Source organism: Misgurnus anguillicaudatus, chromosome 13, assembly GCF_027580225.2.
Source record: "Misgurnus anguillicaudatus chromosome 13, ASM2758022v2, whole genome shotgun sequence".
In the NCBI taxonomy this organism is placed as follows: domain Eukaryota; kingdom Metazoa; phylum Chordata; class Actinopteri; order Cypriniformes; family Cobitidae; genus Misgurnus; species Misgurnus anguillicaudatus.
The window spans coordinates 10,587,305-10,604,233 of NC_073349.2; the positions used below are offsets into that span (position 1 = coordinate 10,587,305).

Consider the following 16,929-nt stretch of genomic DNA (forward strand, 5'->3'; position numbering starts at 1 on the left):
TTCTTAAATGTTGATGTCTTTCTTTGTTCAGTCGAGAAGAATTTACATTTACATTTTTTTTAAGAAAAACATTCCAGGGTTTTTCTCAATTTAATAGATTTTATTGGACCCCAGCACGTTACAGTTTAAATGCAGTTTAAAATTGCTGCTTCAACGCAGCTTCAAAGGGCTCTAAACAATCCCAAACAAGGCATTAGGGTCTTATCTAGTGAAACGATTGTCATTTTCAGCCAGAAAAATAAAAATATGCACTTTAAACCACTTCTTTTCTTGCGCTATCCGTGTGATGACGCCAGCGCGACCTCACGTAATGCGTAATTTTAGAGAGTCATATTTGCATGCTATCTATGTATTAAACCACTGCTGAAACAAATTAAATATAAGGATAAATACAGATATATAATACATTTTATAGAAACACTGTAAATAACATTACATTCAGAAACTCATTTAGGCAGTGGACATTTGAAGGCCATATATTCTGTTCTCTTACTTGACATTGAATGAGTCATGTACCTCAGAAAAAAAATTGTATTGTAAAGTCATACACAGGACCCTTTTACAAAAATACAAATTAACACTTTCACCAAATGTGCCGTCATGTGCATACCCTCTATTGTGCTTGGTGGCTCCAGTACATCATTGACCATGTTTACATGCACACCAATAATGCGATTATTTCCAGTAATGCGAGTAAGGTCTTAATCGCAGTAAGATGTTTACATGACTGGAGCTAACCTCTTCACTCTGGTTTACATGCAGTTTTTATTTTCGGATTATTCACATAACCCAATGCAGAGCACAAATGATGAACTCACATATATGGTCCACTGTTTTCATTTACTTACGTTAAATGACAAACACGTTGTTATAGATTCATTATCCGGTGCCGTGATGAAGATAGAAATATGACAGTGCCTGTAAAGGGTGTTCACATAAAAATATAGTTTTAAAAATCGTTTTATATTAAAGATAATAGCAGAGTTCACACAACAACTATAACGATAGCGATTTTGGCACATGATGAACGATAAACGATTGACAGCCAATCAAATCTATTTGAACTTGAAGTGCACACGCACTTAAAATGCAGTAGAAAGCTCATTCATTGCTGAGGTTATAACATAAAATTATCTCAGGTATCCAGAGCTGATGCAGTTGTTGCTGTGAAATTTTTCTACCACACTGACTACGCCAAAAGGTAAGATATTAACCTACTACATTCATTGTTTAGTTACGCGAAACGCAGCGAGTTGAGGACACAGCTGGTTTCCCGCTGTGTAAATGCAACAAGAACAGCTCTATTCAGTGACATGTAAACAATTGCAAAAAAGTTTTTATTACAAGAAATATCCAATAAGTAATGCCGTGCGGGTTGAGCGAATTAGCATGAAGTTATCATGATGTGGTCACTAATATATTTATCGTTATAATTATTGTTATAATGTCCCTTAATGGTTTAATACACTAATGTCGTGTTATTTGAGCTATTTCTGAATGAAGACAGACTGCTGACAGCGAGTCGTGTTGGCAGAGTTCACGTAAAACTTCCTAATGTCAAGTTTAAAACGAATTTGTGGTTAAGGTGCGTGACTAAAACACACGTGCACTTAATTAGTGCGGTATAAATGCGATTAAAGTGTTTACATGGACGCATACTGCGATTATAAACGGCGTACGCCACCTCTTTTAATGCGATTATACTTACTGCGATTATGAGCTTAATCGCATTATTTTTATCGAATTATTGCTTTTACATGAGGTAAAGTATAATCGCAGTATTGACAAAATCCCATTATAATCGCATTATTGGTGTGCATGTAAACGTGGTCATTGAGTCGCCGTTTTAGCCCCACCCAAATAATCCTAAACACAGAAATGTGGATAAACTGTTTAACGGTGTAACTCCAATATTCAGTACACAGTTCACAGTCCACAGTCCTTGTAACGTGTGTTTCAGAAATACATTTTCCCCAGTGACAGCTTGGGACCATTTTTGACCATTTTCCTGACAGTGTGAAAACCCTAAAAATAGTTTAATATGGTTTCTTTATTGTGCAGCTTAGTATTCATTCAGGTTATTTTATACTGACTTACCATTTCATACTGATCGAGAACAATAACATTACAGTATTTGCCATCTGAAGAGTAGGCTATAAAATGTCTTAACTTGGAATGGGGAAACATTTTTGTTGATTGGGTAAAAATGTAGAGGTTTAAACAGAAAATCTATAGTAGCAATTTCCTCTAGATCACTTAAGCAGTTCTTTCATAATGAAAATGTATTCTTAATGTAAAAAATGTTGACATCTGAAATCAGACAAAGTGGAAAGCCTTAGTACAAACACACATTCAAGAGCCACTTAATCTCCATCTTTGTCCAGTAATCCCTCTTTGAAAATCTGCCCACAAAAGGGAAGATCAATGCATAGCGTATTTTATAAACTTCTCAGAATTCAAGGAGATCAAATGTATACTTGCAGACAGCGAAACAGCTGTAGGTCCATAGCCCTTATAACCCGAGGCTGGTCACACACAGACAGATGCTTCTGAAACCTGCAAAGAGTTTCTAAAGAATTCACTTCAGACCGTGAACCAGATGAGTTTTGGTTGTTTCATGCTGAGGAATGTCGGGTGGTCTTATTCCAAATCCAAAACCTGTGTTGATCATGAGTCTTGATCTTAAATAAGGTGTGAAGATGATGTGAAGGAATCTTCCTCTTGTTATGTACACTGTTATGATCCATGTGCTTTGCATCAAAGAAGACTTGACACTTGATGAATCGCCAAACCGGTTGTCCCACTGGAGCGCTTCAATCGCTGAGGGCTGTGGTAACTTGACATGCCATAAGGAACTGGACGTCTAGAGACAGAAGGGCAAGGCAGACATAAAACATGGAGATGCTGATTTAAAACAGGTATAGTCTCATATTAAAATGTCCAACATTTTTGATACAATGCAAAAGCTTTATAAATAAGCTGCAGGCAATTTTATTCGAGCTTTTTAAAAATAAAGGAACACATTGAAAACTTTCAGCACCCAAACAGATTTCAAATTAATGCGGATTTAATGAGGATGTAATCTACTTTTCGCAAGTAGATTACATACAAAGTCAATGCAAAGACGCGATCAGACGCGTCCTTGCGTGGGGCGATGCGAATGACATGATATGGACGGCGCGTTTGCCGCGAAAACACACGCTATTCGCCTTAAACGCGTCTTCACCCAAGTTGAAAATATTTGAGCGAAGATTTCGCATGACACGAAGTTAAATCCCATGAGTAATCTAGAGCGAGTAACGCGATGCCCCGCGTTTGATGTGTACTTAGCATAATGCAGGGTTCACAACAGACGCGGTAGAGGCGGCAAGCGCGAGTGATTTCATGTTAAGTCAATGCAAAGACGCGATGAGGCATCCTGCAGCGTGAATTGAAAAATCTGAACTTTGGCGGATTTCCGCACCGCGTTAACCAATCAGGACCTTGCTGTGCTAGTGACGTGATTACAGGAAGCGAGCGGAGTCTCAGTGGAGTCGCAGAAGCCCCTCCCATGACGCGAATTTCCGCATGAATGTCTCGAATGACTAGAATTTCACGCTTGGCTTTCATGCACAAATGAAGCGAGTAAACTCAAATGTTTAAGCGTCCAACTACAGTTTTTGCTGCCTCTTCCGCGGCTGGTGTGAATGCACCATAATAAAGGTTCATAAAAGGTTCTTCATAGCAAGACCATTGAAGAACAATTTTGGTTCCTCAAAGAACCTTTCAGTTAAAGGTTCTTTAAAACATTTTTTCATACCTCTTTAGAATCTAAAAAACCTTTTGTGAAACAGAAAGGTTCTTCGGATGATAAAGGTTCTTTATGGAACCATTCAGCCAAAAATGTTCTTCTACACTCAAAAAAATAGTGTTGAATAGCACTAAAAGCTTGTAATCATATGGGAACCATTTTTAGTGCTATATAGCACCTATAAACCACCTATGAACAACCATCCGGGGGTGATATAGCACCACTATAACATCAGATATCTACACAGGTGCTAAACTGGTGCTACATAGGTGCTATATGGCACTTAAAATGGTTCCCCTATGATTATTGTCCAGTGAACCACATTTAGTGCCACTTAGCACCGTTTGTGTTTCAGAGTGTATGGCATCGTAAAGCACCTTTAAGTTTCCTAGTAAAACTTGTCTGGTCCCTTTCCTTTTCTCCAATCAATTTTAACATAAACTAACTCTATGCCCATTTAGACCTAGATTTAAGAGTTGTGGTACATTTTTTTTTTAAGACTTTATGTGATGCCCTGGCAGAGAGAAAAAGAAAATAACAAAACTGTAAACATCCACAATTGCCCCCGATTACTAAAATTTAAATCAGACATCATATGGTGCATGCTGGGCCAAACTAATCTACGCTGGCAGAAGACGCTGATAAACACTGTACAGTCAAAGATGGCAATCTGTTCTAACATTATTGTACCAATATTTTATTTATTGCCAAACACAGAAAGCAATAAGGCATAATTTCAGCAAAAACATTAATGCACTGTGAAAAAAAATGTTTGCTAAACCGCACTAAAAGGTCATCATAGGGGAACCATTTTTAGTGCTGTATAGATGGTTTCAGCAGTAACAACATAAACAAGCGGCTTTCGTGGTCCACACGTAACTTCTGGTTAACTCTGCTAAGCATAAATAACAACAAAGTACTTTAAAAGTAGTTTATTTATATAACAAGCAAAATGAACAACACGTAGATTACCTAGGTCTAGAAAACCAAAAGATTTGTTATTTTCGACGAGGTATTTGTTCAAGAGTTCAGTTTAACAACACATCAGACCACTAAACAAACAGAAACCAGAAGTAAAGTTCGGATCAGATGCGTATCACGTCACCACACGTGCTTCCAATGAAACCGTCTACCTATAAAGCATGAAGAACCATACAGGGGTGATATGGCACCACTAGCACCAGATATGGTTCTACAAAGGTACTAGGTGCTATGGCACTTAAAATGGTTCCCCCATTATTACCAGTGAACCACTATTTAGCACCATTTGTTTTTTAGAGTGTGGTGATGTGGTTTATAGGTGTAATGTGGAACTTTTAGTGGGATCTATCTGTGAGATTGTGAATTGCAACCAACGGGTCAGTTCACAGCTCACCCCTCCATTTCAAAACGCACAGTGAAGCTACGGTAGCCACCACAGGACAAACATATCATCGTTTGAGAAAATATAATAACAAAACATGGTCTACAGTAGAGTTTGTCCATTTAGGGCTACTGTACAAACAAGACGGTGCAAAATGGTGACTTCCATGTTGGGGGACCCGCAGTGTATGTAGATAAAAACTGATTATTAAAAGGTCATAAAAACAATACAATTTCTTATGTAAGGACTTATACATCACATATAATATGGTTATGTATATTATATTCTGTCAAGAGATCCTTTTAAAAGTCCCACACTGCACCTTTAAGCTGGCATATCATACCATTACACACCTTAAACTTTTTTACTTTACACTCTGGGATATGTTTAATTCATCGTTGGATCAAAATTAATAATCCCAGCCATTGGGTTAAATTAACCCCAAAACAGTTTTGAAAATATTTAAAGGTGTAACGGAGGATTCCACTTTTTTAAAAAATGCAATTGCGCAACACTCCTGATTTTGATACTAGGAGGACCAATAGTCTAATCCTTCGCTATACCTTTAACCAAACAATGGTAAAAACAACCCAGCATTTTTAATTGGAACAACCAAGCATGGTTAAATTACAGCCCAACAATTTAGACTCGTCCCTTTTTAAAGAGTGTGCAAATTAATTTATACGTGTAAATACATCTAATACCAAGAAAGAGAAAACAATACTTTAAAGAGATTGTACCAATGTCAGGTTACAGGTAAACCTAATAGTTTGCTTCTGGTGATGGAGATGGGTTGGTATGCGATCCAAAAATCATTCCGCAGTCTCATCTGGAAAACATTTCATGCAATTCATATGAAGCTCTCTGATCTTTTGCCACCCTGTTTGGTACCTTATAAATGTTATACAGCTAAGATCAGAAGCATCTGGTCTGATGTTGACCATCAGGTTTCATCGTAAAACCAGCATCCAGAGTAGACTGCCTGAGGGCTCACGTATTAATATTGATGCTGTGAAATACATCTAAACAATTTGAACTTTAGTAAAAGTCCTTTGGCAATGAAGAGTAGTGCAGACATTTTTTGCTCATCGTGACTGTATGCCATTTTGGCATGGCCCTTAAAAGAATTAAATTCCGCGAAATTGTTTTTTTTTTCAATTTGGTTTAATGATGTGAAATATGCATTGACATAAAAATACTTTGCTACTAACATTTATTGGAGAGTGAAAAGACTATTTGCAAAGTCAAGTTGTCATTATAGTTTTTTTAGTCATTGTGGCTACTAATGCCAAACTACACAAAAATGCAAATGGCAAGCAGTTGTGTCTCTTGACAATAAGGTATTGAAACCAAATTTATTCTGAAGAAAGTATAGTTTCTGTGTCCAATAGATAATCTTATCTCCAGCCATTTTAATTTTGTGTTTAATACGCTGCCCCTATGAATCAGCACCATGGACAGTGACTGTCACCATGGAAACGCACATCCCATCAAAACATATTTGTGGTAAGTAATACAGAAATGCCAGTATAACATTGTGGTATAATCGTGGCGTAATGTCGTCTGTGATAGCCTTGCCCCAAAACAGCACATAAAAACAAAACAAACTGTGACTGATGCTACACATCACGCTACACTCTTAAAAATTAAAGGTGCACATCGATGCCATAAAAGAACCTTTTGGTTCCTTAAAGCACCATTCAGTCAAATATTCCTATAAATAAGAACCATTTCTTGTTTTGTAAGATACATGTAGATAATAATAGGGGGAATCTGACTTATTATCACTGTTTAAGAGTTGGATTCCTCATGCTAAACATAAACAAAGTGTCAAAAAAAACTGTGGAATGTATCATGGAGTATTTCTGTACAGAATGTACTTAACTAGAGTTTGTACATACGTAACAATCATGCTTTATTTCTTTTATGGACAATTTCAGTGCAGGAAGTACAGTGGAAGTCCTTATATGGGCACTTTAACAGGAATAGCACTCACACACACCAACCAAGAGCTGACACGAAATCAACATCACCAAAGAAGTGCGTTGTTGTTTGTGAAGAAAATGTTAGCTTGTTCAGCTTCCCAAAGAATCCAGCATTATGGAAACAATGGATATAGTTTGTTTTTCCGGGTACGCAGCAGAGTTTTGCAAGTGTGTTAACGCTGGATTTCGTCGAAATTGGGAGGTCCCAAGCGGTTCATGAATCGCAGGCGGTAAGTAAAACAGCATCAAATGTCTGTGCTTTGTTGGCAATCAGCACGTAAGTGCATATAATGTAAATCACACAAACATATTGTAAATCATAAGTTATCCAGAGATAGTAGGATAATGTTTTGTGTGTGTTGCTTGCTACTCAGTTCACCCAGAAGCTCATGTTTATTCAGAAAGTTGATCTGTCTTTTATAAATGTAATAAAACTAAAGACTCTTTGGAGATATGAAGGATTTAATACTACTCTATAGGTACTCAAAATAAGAGATAAGCATGAGATAAGCAGAAACAACATGTGTTATGTGACCTTTAAAGAGATGGCACTGTATTCCTGTTATTTTTCCCCAGCCTTATTAATAAAGTTGCCTTTGCGTGTCTGAGACAAAGATGTTATTGCCTTTTCATTAAAAGGGCCTTTAAACTATAAGAGCGACACTCTTTTGATGTAGCAGTAATAGCAGTTTGTGATTTATGCAGAGCAGATGTTGGTATAAGCCAAAACAAATGAAGGTACTTTCATGCTTGTTGTTTTCTTATTGTTCACTTGGCACAGTTAATATTACTATGCTTCACACACACTGCTTCAGTTACAATTAATGAATATATAAAATTTAATGTACATACATTGCAGTACATTTATGCATTTGGCAGAAGTTTTTATCTAAGACGACTTACAGTGCATTAAAACTATACATCTTCTCAGTATGTGGAATCAAGCCCGTGACCTTTTGCAGCGTGAATGCAATGCTTTATCAATTTAGAAAAGTATTACAAAGAATTGAGGATAAATCCAACATGTGGTTGGTTTTGTACCTGATCTTCATAAACATCAATTTTGTGACCCTATGTGGCGGTTTCCCGGACAGGGTTTAGATTAAGCAAGGGCTAGGCCTTAATATTTTTTAGGACATTTAAGTCGTTTTTGCAAACATACCTTACAAAAAACATTACTGGTTTGAATTTTGAGATAAAAGAATGACACTGATATATTTTAGGATATGTTATTTTAAGTTAAAACATCTCAAATAGGCTGGGAAACCACCGTATAGGCACTGAAATACCCTGCTAAAAACATTTTCTTTTGTTTCCATTAAAATACCATTAGGAACCATTAGCTTTAACCATTAAAACCATTACAAAATTCCTTTTGGGACACATTCCAGTAGGATTTAATTGCAGCACCATTAGAACACAACAGAGACCATTATAGGGTCCATTATTTACAACCAATAAAATTTCCATTAAATCCAACCGAATTTCTGTGATGGTTTCTATTGTTTTTTATTTTTTAGCAGGGTAGTGTTTGTGATTTTATCAATATTGAAAACATGATATAACTGTACTCACTGTGGTGTGTTGATCCAGATAATGCCCATGTGACAGTAATACACACACTCAGTGTCTTTAAAAGAGTAGCAGGTGCAGCGTTTGGCTCTCAGGCGAGAGTTTGATGCTTCTGATTGTTGAATTAAAGATTGTGAAGTGAAGTCTGCAGCTTCCCGGCCTTCTCTCAGTGGTGCACCTTTCATTACAACAATAATTATTTGCAAAAAGAAGGAAGACAAAGTCAAAACATACCTGTATTAAAACATTTAAAAAAATATATGATCAAGTTTATTTTTCATAGATGTCAGGGACAATATTGATATGTTTTATTTTAATGTGAGGCTTAGGCTGTCCAGAGCAGTAAAGGTAATACAAGATATAAAGAGCCTAAAGTATTTAAAGATATAAACAGTATTTGGGTCAATCTACAAAAAAGGTGGAAATGCTAGTCCCTTGCTTTTGCAGACCCCTTAATGATTTAATTTGACCCAATAATCCCATAATGATATATATTTAATAAATATAGACTGTCCTTAAAATGACGAGAGAGTTTATTTATTTGATTTTCTTTTTATTCCTTTTTTAAACGTTTTTTTTTAAATGTCTGGTCCTGAAAATCGCCCTGTCCCTTTGATCATACATGGAAGTTGAACTGTACTTATTATTTAAAACCATGTTTTTTATAAAACAAATCTAATTTACATTTACCTTTAACCCTGTATAAATTTACTACAACACTGAAATACATTATACTGAATAAGTATGTGATTGTTACATCTCTAATGAAATGGCACATGGTTAATGGCAGCCATTTTGTTAAAATATTAGTTTTTTCTGTAAATTATCATTGGTGTTACCATCATTGGTGTTACCATCATTGGTGTTACGATCATTAGTGTTACTTCTCTAATGAGTACTTCCTAAGCACTATTCCTTTAACTGACTAACATAAAAGCATAAAAACAAAACAAGATGGAAAATTTTATGAAAGTTTGTAAGTTTTATCATATTCATTATTATATTCTAATTGTGTCATTGGTGTTACATTGTGTCATTGGTGTTAAACCAAGTTTTGGTGTTATGAATGTATTTTCTTGTACTTTCTAGTAATATTTTGTTGTTGATATATGGGATGTAAGACATTGTTGATATTTCAATCTTTGCATCAAAGCCTTTTTGGTTGAATATTTTTGTTTTTGTTGGTTTTAAAGAAAAAAGTTAAACTGAGAATCAAATAATTTTTATACAATGCTGGGTAAAGATGAAGAATTTAATTAAACAAATATAAATAATCAATAATTTTTCTTGCTGTTATCATTCCTCTACTCAACCTTTAACTAAATACACAAGCTGTAATGAGAAAAAATATTTACATTAACATTAATGTTGTTTAAATCACAGGTAACACCAATGACAAATAAATGACTCATGGATTCTTTATTCAAATGTATTAAAAAGTTAAAAATAGATTAAGCTCCCCGTTTTGCGGATTCATAGATTTGACAAGTTAATTAATGCTATAAAGAAGTTTTGGGTATGTTGAAAGAAGTTCATTTAAGCAAATTTCCGAATTCCACCTTTTCTGTAGAATGACCCATTTGTTTTTTATTTTAACAATTATTATTGCTAAATTACATCAATGACAAGCACTTACCTTGAGTTAAAATGTTAAGCAAACTCATAATTATCAAAATAGCATCGCTAATCCTTCTTGCCATGGTCTTTATTGAACCAAAAACCAATAGTTATTTCTTGAAAAAAAATCTTTTTTAGTTTAAAAAATAAAAATATATTTCCATTTCATACAAGAGGGCAATTCTCAGCTCCATCTCCACCTCCATCTCAGCGAAATACATATGGTGTTTAATATTTCCTAGCCTAAGACCAGAACAAATGTATATTTATAGCGCGTGCTGACACCACCCACTGGTGACGCGCACTCGCTCTGTGTTAAAAGACAAGACTGTATTCACCGTAAAACCATGGCGTTTTCTTAAAGATAAATTATTTTTACCTTCTTATTTTACCAAATGTAAAACTACAGTATTTTATTTAAAGTTGGTGCACGCTCTGAGTGACTTGACATTTCTTAAAAAACAAATATTCCGATTGAAGACTGCAGATAAATCACATAAAGTTGAATTTAAAACCCTTATAAATCTCTAATACATCACATTATAAAAATAAGAGAGAGCCTAATGCCCAAAGTTGATCATGCTCTGTATTGTAATTATTTTTTTTCCAGACTGATAAAACTTTTAGACTGTATGAGTATGACATATTATTATTATCATTAGCTGCAGAGGAAAAATGAATTAAACTCATTTTGGGCAAAATGACACAAATTGTAATCGCAATCTCTCATTTTTCTTGGCAGTTAGTACAGCTCTAAATGGGCAATTCAAGCTGCAATAATTCTGCCATTACCATAAAATACTTGTTGCCCATTTGTTTTTCAAACAGTATTTACAGCATTTATTGCATATTCAAAAATGTCATTAAACCATTCATATAAATTCAATATGAATATTAAATATGAAATATGAACATCAAAAAATATGTTTAACCAAATAATAATTGTGTCCTTAAAAAGTAGAGGCTTATAGAAAATATTTTTTGTAAATATGATTCTACAGGAAAAGTATTTTTTTGTGTGGTTTTAGTTTTTGTGAAGGAAATATTCAATGGGCATTAATGCATTTACTACCTGGATGTTTCAGTGCTTTATTGTACATCAATAATAAAACAAACAAATCAATCAATCCCATAAATCAATATACATCTTACACTTTCTTCAAAAAATCTTGTAGACTCTGTAGTTGTCACGATCCCAGTCTGTCATCCTGCCTGTTTCGCCCATTTATCTCCCACCGGACTCCATTTCCTCCTCATCTGTTCATTGTCTTCAATCATCCTCACCTGCCATCCATTATCATTATCATCCTCTTTCTATTTATACTCTGTGTGTTTTCCTTATTGTTGTCTGCAGGTCTACAGTATTGTTATGATATTTTGTGGTCTATACTCAGTCTATTAAGTTCATTGTTGATTAAAGTTTATTGGTTATTTGAAATCTCCATCTCCTTCTTCAAGTATCATTACAGTAAAACTTAAAGCTTAAAATTTAATAACTAATAACTTCGTAAACCTGGCAGAGAAAGGAAACTGTTATTATTAAAGTAATCCACAAGGCACAGAACCATAAATGCAGGGCATTACAGCGACAAACCAAACTGAGAACAGACAAGGTTATATTTACACAAGAGAAAACAGTGACAAAGCAGGAACCAATTAACTATTAAGTAACAATAGGGGAGATGGGTGTGATTTCAATTATTGCCCATAGCAACAAACAAAATAATAAATAAGAGGAAAAATAACAGAACAACACAGAACTAAACTTCCAAAGAGTACAAGACATGAGGAAATAGAGACAGGGACAATGGCATTAATAGCATGGGATATGGCTTAAAGGGGACATTTCACAAAACTTTTTAAATGTCAAATAAACCTTTGTTGTCCCTCAGAGTATGTATGTGAAGTTTTAGCTCAAAATATCATATAGATAATTTATTATAGAATGTTAAAACTGCACCTGTGTGTGCAAAAATGTGTCCTTTTTATATGCAAATGAGTTTTTCTCTGCACTAAATATAATTGCCATGGTTGAATAGTGCAGATTAAGGGGCGGTATTATCCCCTTCTGACATCACAAGGGGAGCCAAATTTCAATTACCTATTTTTTCATATGCTTGCAGAGAATGGTTTACCAAAACGAAGGTACTGCGTTAATCTTTTTCACATTTTCTATGTTTATAGAAGCACTGGGGACCAAATTATAGCGCTTAAACATGGAAAAAAGTCAGATTTTTATGCTTTGGCCCCTTTAAATAATTATTGACTATAGCAGAAATCTTAAAGAAGTCCATTTGCAGACTAGTGGATATTTATTTTATGCACCAATCACTTCTAACAGGAAGTAAATACATTATGAGATAGGTACTATACTGTAGGATTAAGTTTAAGGTCAATGTTATTTAGGGTTAGGACCGGTTTAGAGGCTATTATACCATTCTTACTTACCCTTGAGTTCTAGGGTTATGGTCAGGACTGTGACCATCCTCTATGACAGGAATGTTGTTTCAGGATCAACAAAAATGTTGACAACATCTTCCTTGCAAAATCACAGTGACCCAGAGTATTTTAAAGAGAAACTAATGTGGGACTTTTTGAAAGGGTACTGCCCCAGTAGACAGCTTTTGTACCTGTTTTCTGAGAGTGCATGCATGAATGAAAATATACTATTTTACTATACTACCATGAAATGAAGGAAATTAAGTGTGGAGGTGATTTGTGTAAAAAACCCACATTGTTTTAAAGTACATGCAATTAAGATTCATATTTAATACTTCACACCTCAGAAGTATCAATTGACTATAATGATTAATAAAACGCAGTCAGAAAGCTGCAAAATGAACATAGCCTGCGGTTTTACAGCCCAGTTACAAAAACAACTTCCCAGAGAGTCGCTTTTTATGTTGCCAAAGCCTTTAGTTAAGTGTAGTTATTTTCAGTGTGAAGTTTGAATGACATTAATGGTGACCATTTGAACAGACACCCTTTGTTTGAGAACCTCTGAAATGCATACAATGCCCTACAGCCCCCAAACCCACATCCCGGATGAATTGCGAACATATTAACTACTCTGGGTGGGCATTTGGTAAATGGTACTACTTGAGACAGAAACACGCAGGCATCTGGGGTACACTCACCGGGTTCTGCTTCAATTCATTACAGAGAAATGCTTCAATGTAGATTCGAAATTGCATCCATGACACAGGAGAGCATTCGAGCATGATGAGATTCAAGAATTGACAGAAAATATCGAGACCAGATTACTTCATTATGTTGGATGCGTTCGGTCCCAGATGGCGCACAGATTTGGGCCTAAATATTAAACATGCTTTGAGTGCTTTATAGTTTCATAAACATTATGAAATTTGTTTCAAAAGTTTTTCCCTCCTTTATAAATGATTACTTTATTATACGCTGTCAGCAAAATGGTCATAGTTCCTAGCTGTCACTGGGAAAGTACCCTTTCAAAAGTACACCGAAAGGTCTGCTGCAAATCATGAGGACATGATGACCTATACTAGAGCCTCTAAGACTGGTTCATGTAACCATCATTTGAATGGATGAAGTAATAACACATTGAATAAGCTATTACACTGTATTTAATATTGTCAAGAATACGGACCCCTCATGTACAAAGCAAAACATCTACTGTACTGTATATTATTTTCAAAGGGAAAATTGGTATATCACTCGAACACAGCATCAGTATGGCATACTCTCCCTCAACCTCTCCTTTATTCTTGATGAAAAAACTGAAATCTCTTATTACTAAAAAAAGTCACAATTTCATTCGACTGATTGCTATACTTGAACTCATACTGTCAGAAAAATGGTCAAATTGTCCCAAATTGTCACTGGGGCAGTATACCCTTTAAAAAGTCCTACTGTACCATATACAGTATACATTTGGTACCTTTGAGGTACTAATATGCACTTTTTTGGGGTCAAATGTGTACTTTTTGAAAGGGTAGTGCCTTAGTGACAGTTATGGATCTTTTCTTTTCCCCATAAACACGCTAGATCAGATAAATTCTTCCATCTTCTTTTAATACTTGCAGTGAGTAAGGTGCACTGCAGAGGTTGTCCATCTTCATTTGGGAAACACCTCCCTCCCCACTCCAAATATTTTAACCACTACTTAATCAGTACCTCTCATTCTCCACATTACAGGTAAAAATCATCATAGATGTCTCCAGACTGCATTTTAGAGCAGGCTATAAGCTTTTATGCGTAGGCTAACTCACACTTATGGATGGGTTGTCACAGTCATCATCTGTAATCCATACAATTGCAAATGACAGATGACCTTTTCATGGGATTTTTCTTACGAGTGACAAGGATTGAAAACAACCTAGCGTATTTTACTGCAGGGCCTACATTAATCTGAATAAAAGCATAAGGCCCAATATTGAGGAATAGTTGGAAAAAAGAATAGACTGCCACCTTCTGGTCGAAATGTTAATAGCAAGAACAACTCTGTTGGTAATAAACCGATTTATTAATATTAATGAAGATTTTTATACAGTAGTTAGACTGCTAAGTGTGTCTATTTCAGACATAAATGTGCATTAATGTCATTAAATCATTTGTATAAAGTATGTATAAGTAAATAAAAGTTAAATAATTGTATTGTTTGTAAACAAACCGTTCACGAGCCCCATTCACTTTGATATATAATTATTTCCTACTATGGAAGTGAATGGGGCTCATGAAATATGATATTGCATCGCTGCAAAGAACCATAAGCACCTTTATGTTTAAGAATGTACAGAATTGGTAAAATAACTTTAACATAAACTTTAATGTTTAACACACAAATGATACAGGCTACCATACGGTACAATACATTTGATTAATTACTAGGTTACTTATTTTAAATGTGGATTTTTTTATATTTCTGGTCCTGCAGGTTTAAAATCCTGGCTTTTAAATAGTAAAACAATTATTCTATTTTAATAAGCATTGCGTTTTTGTTAATATATGTGAACGTAAAACGGAATAGAGTAGCGCCTCGTGGTGATGATGAAATAGGCGCGTGTTCGGTTCAAAGCTCCCTCTGTCAGCGGTGAGAAAGGAGTTTCGTCTATTCCAGCCCACTAAACGCCTCTCCCCCTCTTCTCTCCTCTCCTCTCTCATCCATCCATCGGAAAGCTCTTCTCCCCCCTCCGTCCGCTCATTTATTCCTTTCGGACAGTCACCATCCTTTGACGAAGAACAGAAGCAGCAGGGCGGTGGCGTGAGACCTCAATGCTCGGCATTTGGACGGAAATCCGAGCGTCAAACCTGGAGACACAGGTAGGGGCTCTTTGTTGCGATGCTGTCCGGTCTGTGCTCACTATTCGTCAAATGTTCACTGTATAGGGGATGAATGTAATCTTAGTGCTGCAAACGAGGGTTCTGCATATGCCCTTGTGTTGAGGTTGAAACCGTGCGTTTATTATGACATTTGACAACAGGCCGGGTGTCCTTGGTCATGAATATATATTTTATCAACATTAAAACTGGATATATAAAATGATGCTGTTGTGTTTAACGGGTGGTGCTGAACAATACCAGCCTTGGTTTATGCAGGTACACTTTTCACATTAATAACATTCACATGTGTATATCACCTCATGAAGGCTTATCTTATTATTGCAATCCTTATATTGCGTGTTATTTGACTTATAGGTGTAAATGCCAACGGTCTCTCTATTGGCCTGAGGATGGTTTGCAAACTCGTGCGTTTTAAACTGTTCTTGTATCAAGCAGAATAACATTTATGTTTAATGATATGGATGCCTCACTATAATTTAAAATGTATTTTTGTGGTGCTCACGATGTAACTGAGGTGTCAGGACCCGGCTGATGGTGAATGAAAAGAGGGTGTGGCACCGGGGGCAGCCGCGCGCGCTTCGCGTGGCTTCAAGAGCCAATTAAGTGAAAGATGTTGGAGAGAATGATGAGAATATGCGCTCGTGCGTACCGCGTCTGTTTGCTGTAACAGAAGCCATGCTTCCATCCAGGGTGTGCGCTGTTATGTTATCAACAACCTGAATATGCGTTAAAAAGTTTGCGAAATTTGCTCTCCAGGCTTCATCGGTAAAATGGTGTGCGTGATGATGTCACGAATGACGAAAACCAATTGTCGTATAAGTTTTGGTGTATATAGCAAAAAATCTGACCTTGAGCCATTTCCATTCATATTTTGGGTCTATCTAGCTAACTTGAGAGAGAGAGAGAGAGAGAGAGAGAGAGAGAGAGAGAGAGAGAGAGAGAGAGAGATTATTTTTTTGTATATTTGCAAGGCTAATTTTTGTTAATTTTAGCTATTTTGTTACGTGATTTTGTCATTTTATTATTTTTATATTGCATAGGTTTAGCTTTTTTATTTTAGTTGTTCTGTTAGTTAAGTTTTTATTTGTGTTTTTATTAATTTTACTGCCCCAACTTAAACCCTCCTCAGTTTATTGCAAATGTAACATTTCTAATTTTCATTTAGTTTAGCTTATCAAATAATATTTAGAAGTGTTAGTAAATTATAATAACCCTGCTATTATATTCATTTTCATTAATGGATGAAAATGAACAAAGCACAGGGCAAATCAAAACAGAATTCAGGA

General features: G+C 35.6%; 2 protein-coding genes across 15 annotated transcripts in view; one reads left to right on the plus strand and one right to left on the minus strand.

Moving 5' to 3' along the window:
* Positions 1–1,977: 1,977 nt before the first annotated feature.
* Positions 1,978–10,548, minus strand: edn3b (endothelin 3b). The gene is made up of 3 exons (XM_055187376.2): positions 10,347–10,548; positions 8,714–8,888; positions 1,978–2,863 (listed from the first exon to the last, which is right to left on the minus strand). The coding sequence occupies exons 1-3, from the start codon at positions 10,408–10,410 to the stop codon at positions 2,758–2,760; spliced, it is 345 nt and encodes a 114-aa protein (XP_055043351.2). The 5' UTR covers positions 10,411–10,548; the 3' UTR covers positions 1,978–2,757.
* Positions 10,549–15,347: 4,799 nt separating this feature from the next.
* LOC129430350 (band 4.1-like protein 1) overlaps positions 15,348–16,929 on the plus strand; it is a 77,366-nt gene continuing 75,784 nt past the window's right edge. For 9 of the 14 annotated variants that reach the window (XM_055187490.2, XM_055187497.2, XM_055187491.2 and 6 more), the window contains exon 1: positions 15,356–15,622. The gene's annotated coding sequence lies outside the window, so the exon portion shown is untranslated. Of the gene's footprint in view, positions 15,623–16,929 lie in introns of all 14 variants that reach the window. The other 5 variants (XM_073874999.1, XM_055187502.2, XR_008639505.2 and 2 more) reach the window with 4 other exon arrangements.